This window comes from Aspergillus neoniger (genome assembly GCF_003184625.1).
Source record: "Aspergillus neoniger CBS 115656 unplaced genomic scaffold BO87scaffold_51, whole genome shotgun sequence".
In the NCBI taxonomy this organism is placed as follows: domain Eukaryota; kingdom Fungi; phylum Ascomycota; class Eurotiomycetes; order Eurotiales; family Aspergillaceae; genus Aspergillus; species Aspergillus neoniger.
This window is the reverse complement of record NW_020291179.1, coordinates 66,649-73,666: the sequence shown is the minus strand read 5'-3', so window position 1 is coordinate 73,666 and position 7,018 is coordinate 66,649. Positions and strand designations below refer to the sequence as shown.

The following is a 7,018-nucleotide window of genomic DNA, read 5'->3' as shown; positions in this document are numbered from 1 at the left end:
CTTCCCGTCCGCTCAGCCGTACTTAAGCCACACGCCGGGAGGTTAGTAGTTGGGTGGGTGACCACCAGCGAATCCCTTCTGTTGTATGTTTTTGTGCGTTTTCCATATTCAAAAAACCTTAAGATATGGGTAGTAGTAGTACTGCTATTCTCTATTCCATCTGAATTCATCAGTTGGAAGTGTATATCAGATGTGAGTGAGTCTGTATACATTGCGGCGCTTATCGTGAAGCATTTTGCAAGGACCTGTATTACGCCTGGCAGCCCTCGTAAAGCTGACTACAAAGTGCGAGCGGCCTTGCTCCATCATCATAGGAGTACATATGAAGTGCAAATATATCACCAGGATTACATTGAGTCTTGTAGACCACAATTAGGGTTGGATTTATGAGACCATACGAGACATTATCGCGGGTAATCTAGAAGTATATACACTCGCACCAGGGTTGCGTCTCCACCTAACATGTAACTTCTCTTACGATCTGTTACAATCTCAGTTATCGAGGAATATGAAGCGAACTGGTTCCTGTGCTCGAGATTTTTTTGGTCGAGTCATATGCTGCTCGGTAGGGAAGTCCTCGCTTCCTTGCACAGTATAGGAACGAAGCTCTAAGAATATAATCTGCTTTTATAGTTGTGGATTTGTACAGAATTGAGGTTGAAAGATGTGTGCTGTCTTTTCGGTGCCTTCACAGCTAATCAGAACTGCAAAGAATTTTCTTAAACTCGATGTGGACTTTCAAGATCATGCTTTTGAAGACAGTAACAGTTAATATAAATCTGGATACAATTTGGGGTAGAAGTAACTACCAGCTGAAACATGTAGACAAAATAATGAATGAGCAATATACTGTTCATGCGCAGCACTGAATCATTTGCAGGTTTTCCATCCTTACATTCATCCCACGTAGAATTCATAGAGTACTCCCGAGATTCAGTTGCGGCAAGCGAGATACTGTGTGCACTTGATATTGTAGATTATGATTTTCTCAGCAATTTGTGAGATATATCAGCTTTCTGTATGCATTCCTCATATTCAAACTTGTTGAAAAGTCGTGGGAAATCAATGAGATACCCGTCCTTATAATACATCCGGCGTTCCAAGTTATTCCAGCAAACATCAGATCTAAATAATGACCAGAGGTACTATGGCGTACTTATCCGACTGCAAATGAATCAAGGCCGTCGTCATTGGTAAGGTTCGCGATATGGCCTGACTCGCTATACACCCAGGGGTCATCATTTTGTGCCATGATCACCTTCATCCCTTTTACGTCTTTTGATTTCACCCAAAATAGATGTATTGTTGGGACAGTAATCTCTCCGTCGCTAGTCTGACTAGACGCGATATATCGTTTTTGGTCTAGCAGTTAGTGCGCCGACAGGTTATGAGCCCAGTCAGTTCTTACCAGCACGTGATGCCTTAACCAGATCTGGAGACTTCGGGTTCGAGACCAGGCGTGGTTAACCTGGCTTGCTTTTCCCATGCAGTCTATCCAGTTCGAGGAGGTGCCTAACCAGAACGTGGAGCTATGATAGCTCCGGTTCGAGGGGGCCGTGTTGGGACAGTAATCTCTCCGTCGCTAGTCTGACTAGGACGCGATATATCGTTTTTGGTATAGCGGTTAGTGCGCCGACATGTATTACTAGTTCATTAAAAAAGAAAGATGGGAACAGATATCTTTCTTTGGTTGTAGCCTACTCATTGATGACCCATAGCAATGGGTCAGGCAGAAACGCAGACAATTTTGATAATGAGGCTGAGTCAGACCGCATTGCATTCCAGCCGGAGAAGCATCGCGGGGTGAGGCACAGCGTCCCGATCGCAGCTTTTCGATGGAAAGAACACACTAGTGCTGATACCAAGATCTTAACCAGCTCAGAGAAGAGCCTAGCATTACGATGAGATCTTCGCGATGCCTTCTCGATGGGGAAATCCTGACGTCCAGCCAATCATGACCGGCCAGGTCTCACTGCCTCATACCCTGACAACATCAATTCCCTGCCACGAGGCTGAGCATTTCATTGCATATAAGGGCCTCAAATTCCGCAAGAAGGGGATTCTTGTCTCAACCCAGACTTACCTCCAACAATGCATTTCTCTCTTTTCTCTCTTCTTTTCGGAGCACCATGTACATTGGGCCTTGCCCACCCTTTGTTCTCGAGCACAATCCCTACAGTGCATCTCCCTGATTCCAACGTCTCGTTCAAGGGGACGTCGAGCAATTTGACCGAATCTTTCCTCAACATCCGCTTTGGTGAAGACACGAGCGGGAGCAACCGTTTTGCTCACCCGAAACCTTACAACTATCCCTCCGGCTCTGTGGTGAATGCCACTCATTCCGGTGCAGCTTGTCCCCAGCAAAAGGACCCTATTGCAGACTTTCCGATCTTTGACAATGTCACCTCCATCTCTGAGGACTGTCTGACACTGCGTGTCGACCGGCCACTCAAAACGTCTCCCTCAGACCGCCTACCAGTTCTCGTCTGGATCTACGGCGGCGGCGACACCATCGGCCAAATCTACGACTCTGCCTATGATCCAAGCCTCCTGGTCTACGGAGCCGCCCAAAAGGATGCCCCCGTGATCTACGTTGCGATGAACTACCGTCTCGGCATCTTCGGATTTGCCTCATCACCTGCGTTAAACGACTCTGACTCCCTGAACGCTGGTCTGCTGGACCAGCGCTTGGCCCTATGGTGGGTCCAAGACAACATTGCCGCCTTCGGCGGCGACCCAGACCAGGTCACCATCTTCGGCGAAAGCGACGGCGCAACAGGCGTCGGCCTGCAACTAACAGCCTATGGCGGCAAAGTGCCCAAAGTGCCCTTCCATCGCGCAATCATGGAATCAGGCGGCGCCAACGCCGACCCCGGAACTACCACCAACACCTCAAGCAAGCACACAGCCACCCTAACCAACCTGGTCAACTGCACCGCGTCCTCCAGCAGAGAGGAGTTGGAATGCCTGCGTCGTCTCCCAATGAAGACCCTCCTCAACACGGCTTACTCCTACGAACTCTCCCTCAACTCAATGGGCGGCATGGGCGTCTTCATCCCCACAGCCCCCTCATCGTTCATCCCTGATGCCCCCTCTAAGCTCCTCCAAACCGGCCAATTCGCCCGCAACATCGACCTCATCTCCGGATGGTGCGAAAACGACGGCGCTTTTTTCACTTCCACTACTCTAAGCTCCTCATCCGACATCGCCGCCTCCCTCCAGGACAGCTACCCCAACCTCTCCAATGCTACCATCGCCAGAGCGCTGGACCTCTACCCCGTTTCAGACTTCTCCCCGGACCCATCCGCAAACATTTCCGCGCATTACTTCCGCGCTAGCCAGATGCATCGCGATTTTGACTTCACCTGTCCCAGTCTCCTGACCATCCAGACGAACATTAAGTACGCCACTAACCCCGCCAATGTCTCGAACTACCTCTACGCACTTAACCAAACGGCCTTTGCGGAGGTGCTTGAGTCCTCGGGCATGACGTATTACGGTGTTCCGCACTTCAGTGATATTATGTATCTGTTTAACTCAGTTACGGGTGGTTTGTTCAAGGATATCTCTACGGCATCGGACCGGAAGCTTGCGTCGGAGATGGGTGCTAGCTGGGCTTCGTTTGCGTACTATGGCAATCCGAGCCGTGCTAGGGGTAGTGTTAAGGGATGGGAGCAGGCGTATGCGGCGAATACTAGTTCCACTACGCCGGAGTTGCAGGTCTTGGGTGGTCCGAAGATGAGATTCACTGGGAGTGGTAAGGGGGGTGCGTATGGTGAGGATTTGGTGAAGAGGTGCGCGTTTTGGAATGATCCTGTTGTGGCGAGTCAGTTGGGGGTGTAGATTATGTTGGTGATGAGTATAAGCGTGGGTGCATGCTGCCCTTTATTTCCTTATGAGATGGATATGAGTTATGCATTATGAACAAACAAATTGATACGCTCTTTACTATAGCTATACAGTATACAAGGATTGGATACATGGTTATTCTGTAGCTCTGTTTTTATTTATCAATAAGGACCCCAGCAGAACACCCTGATCAGAAAGTATTAGCTTTCTTCTGAAGGTAGTACGGCTACGTAGCACATATGAAAAAAGACAAGGAAGGAGATCCTATCACGTAATATAGGATTTGTTCGTAGATAAATATAGTAGTAGGGCCCAGTACGCTTTTCCTTCGGCCATGGCGTCGTGACGATGAACAAGTCCCAACCACCATCCCAGATCAATTATAATCTCTTGTATGATTCTACCACAAAACAATACTGAAAAACCAGGCACAGCGTCTCTTTCTTGATGAAGTATAGCAACAGCATGGCACAAGGAAGCATCAACCGAAGATCTCAAACTTATTGTATCCTCTCACCCCCTTGCCATCCATCGACTGACATTTTCAGAGTTTTTAGAACAGAGTTCACGATGATGACATCGATATTTCTACGTCCAGGAAAGCAACTACCAGAACGATTAAAGTGAAACTTTGTCCGATCAGCATTCAAGTAATTCAACTCCAGCTCTAAAGTCCCAGGATTTGCGCTGCTTCCCTCTCCGCGCCCGTTTCGGCGCGGGGGTGGGGGGGTTCCAAGGCTTCAAGAACCGGTTATCGGCATGCCGAAAACCAGGATATGCAGGGCACTAACGAAGTTTATTATCGTCTTCTACTACTTTATGTAGCAAGATATCTGGAATATAATCAATATACATGAGTACATATTATCACTAGCTTAGCTAGAAGTGAAGTGCTTCCAACGTCAACTGGCATCTACAGACATAACTCACCATGACGCTCCACAAAGCCCACACACACCACCCCTCAAGACCAGTTACTGTCCTCGGGGCGGGTATTCTAGGTCGTCGGATCGCGGCCGTCTTTCTCGCTGGCTCTTACACCGTGCATCTTTTTGATCCTGATCACAATGCTCTCTCCGCTGCGGAGTCATTTATCAAATCCTCTGGCGAGGCATTCACTGTACTGACGCCTTTACCGCATCCTGAGCGGGGAAGGCTATCTCTCTTCTCTGAGTTGAAGAATGCGGTTGAGAATGCATGGCTAGTCATCGAGGCAACTCCAGAACAGCTCCCTCTCAAGATTCAGTCCTTTGAGGAAGTGGATAGATACGTGCCTGGGGATTGTATTCTCGCGTCGAATTCAAGTTCCTTCAAATCAAGGCTTATGGTTCCTGGCTTGAGTGAGGAGAGGAAGAAGAGAGTGATGAATGTACATTTCATGATGCCGCCGGAGATGCGACCAGTAGAGGTGATGACCTGTGGTTCGACTGAAGAGGAGGTGATGGCTGGAATGATGGAGGTGTTGGAGAATTGTGGGATGTGTCCGTTTATGGTGCGGAGGGAAAGTACAGGGTATGTTTCATTCTCTTTTTAGCTTTGGGGTATCGATGCTGATCATGATGCAGGTTTGTATTTGGCCGTGCTTGGGCGGCCATCAAGCGAGAGATCCTGAGTATTCTGGCTGAAGGAGTTAGCACCCCCGATGACATTGACCTACTATGGAAGGAAGTTTTTCAACGCCCAACGAGTGGCCAGCCGTGTCAGCTGATGGATCAGGTTGGCTTGGATACTGTTGCAGCTATCGAGGAGAACTACATCCAGGAAAGGGGGCTGGATGGGGACAATTCGGTTGATTGGTTACGTGAGAACTATATCAACAAAGGGCGATTGGGTGACAAGTGCGAGTCCGGTGGGTTGTATCCCGCCGAGCAGGACAGCATGTCTGAGAAGCTTTATGTCTTGGATGTTGGTATCGGGGATAATAACGCACTGCGTGATGCGAGGACAGCAGGTCGTATTCTCGCAGTTTCCCCGAAGAGTGGAAAAAGAACTACCCTTGTCAGTGGATTGTCTTTGCCAGATGGAATTGATGTTTCTCCTTCTTGTGGGCGGATGTTCTGGACGAGCATGGGACACGCCCTCTCTGCCTGTGACGGGTCTGTGCAGTCGGCTAAGCTCGATGGGAGTGATGTTCACACGCTCCTGAAGCCTGGAACGGTTTATACACCCAAACAGCTCATTGTCGACGATGTGGATCGTAAATTGTATTTCTGCGATCGCGAGGGAATGAGTGTGCACCGGTGCAATTTTGATGGAACTGATCATCAGATACTGATTCAAACTGGGACGTTGAAAGTCCCATCAGAAAGAAAAGATATGATGCGGTTTTGCGTGGGTGTGGCCCTTGATCGGAAGAATAGGCATATCTACTGGACCCAGAAAGGGCCGAGCAAGTCCGGAAAGGGGAGAATATTCCGTGCGGGGATCGACATTCCTGCTGGGCAAACAGCCAACAACAGAGCTGATGTAGAGTGTCTGCTAGAGGGATGCCCAGAACCGATTGATTTGGAGTACGATATGCAGACACAAATGCTCTACTGGACGGATCGCGGTGAGCATCCTATGGGGTGCTCCCTGAATCGGGTTGATATTAGTGGCGATATTAATAAAGAGACAATAGGAGAGAAGGTCGAAATACTCGCCAGACAGTTCCATGAGCCTATTGGATTGAAGCTGACGAAATATGGGGTTTATGTCACCGACTTGGGTGGATGTGTGTATCTGGTAAACGGCACGAAGAAGACGGTGGTAACCCAGGGAGAAGGATGTTTCTCAGGACTTGCTATACTGTAATAGTGTCATGACACTCAGCGTGCAACCAACTTACTCGAGCTAAGACTGTCTACGTCTTTCTTCAAGGATAGATACTCGATAAACCCTAAAAACGCGCCACGTCCTTCGAGTTAAGCAGAATTAATAGTTCCATACATCGACAAGATCCATGCTTTTCCTGGCCTGTTCCCTGTTTCTGATCGGGCTAGCGAACTTTAACACATGTTATCCAGGGTACCTGTCGGATCTATGGACTGTAATTTCCTGATGAACGTCTTGTCAGGAATTACTGGCGAATTCCATCTGAGGCATTACCTGAGCATACTTGGTCTTCCTACCAAGCCCCATTGCCAACTTATTGGCCGTTGGTGATGTTCCACAATAAATGATAAAATCA

General features: G+C 48.6%; 2 protein-coding genes across 2 annotated transcripts, besides 1 other annotated feature; both read left to right on the top strand.

Moving 5' to 3' along the window:
* The first annotated feature begins 68 nt into the window (after positions 1-68).
* Positions 69-133: a sequence feature (Protein overlapping with rRNA (BO87DRAFT_320102, PYH29276.1) was converted to a misc_feature.).
* A 1,901-nt stretch (positions 134-2,034) lies between these two features.
* BO87DRAFT_380720 (carboxylesterase) lies at positions 2,035-3,870 on the top strand. Its single transcript, XM_025624357.1, has one exon. The coding sequence runs from the start codon at positions 2,092-2,094 to the stop codon at positions 3,841-3,843; it is 1,752 nt and encodes a 583-aa protein (XP_025474753.1). The 5' UTR covers positions 2,035-2,091; the 3' UTR covers positions 3,844-3,870.
* Positions 3,871-4,723: 853 nt separating this feature from the next.
* On the top strand, positions 4,724-7,009 carry BO87DRAFT_448901 (NAD(P)-binding protein). The gene is made up of 2 exons (XM_025628315.1): positions 4,724-5,361; positions 5,415-7,009. Exons 1-2 carry the CDS (start codon positions 4,781-4,783, stop codon positions 6,640-6,642), a joined length of 1,809 nt encoding a protein of 602 aa, XP_025474752.1. The 5' UTR covers positions 4,724-4,780; the 3' UTR covers positions 6,643-7,009.
* Positions 7,010-7,018: the final 9 nt, after the last annotated feature.

Bases quoted from the DNA above. Each gene is read 5' to 3' on its own strand.
- BO87DRAFT_380720 (XM_025624357.1), top strand. From the start codon at position 2,092: ATGCATTTCTCTCTTTTCTCTCTTCTTTTCGGAGCACCATGTACATTG.
- BO87DRAFT_448901 (XM_025628315.1), top strand. From the start codon at position 4,781: ATGACGCTCCACAAAGCCCACACACACCACCCCTCAAGACCAGTTACT. The intron at 5,362-5,414 runs GTATGTTTCATT...ATCATGATGCAG, and splicing joins GTGCGGAGGGAAAGTACAGG to GTTTGTATTTGGCCGTGCTT.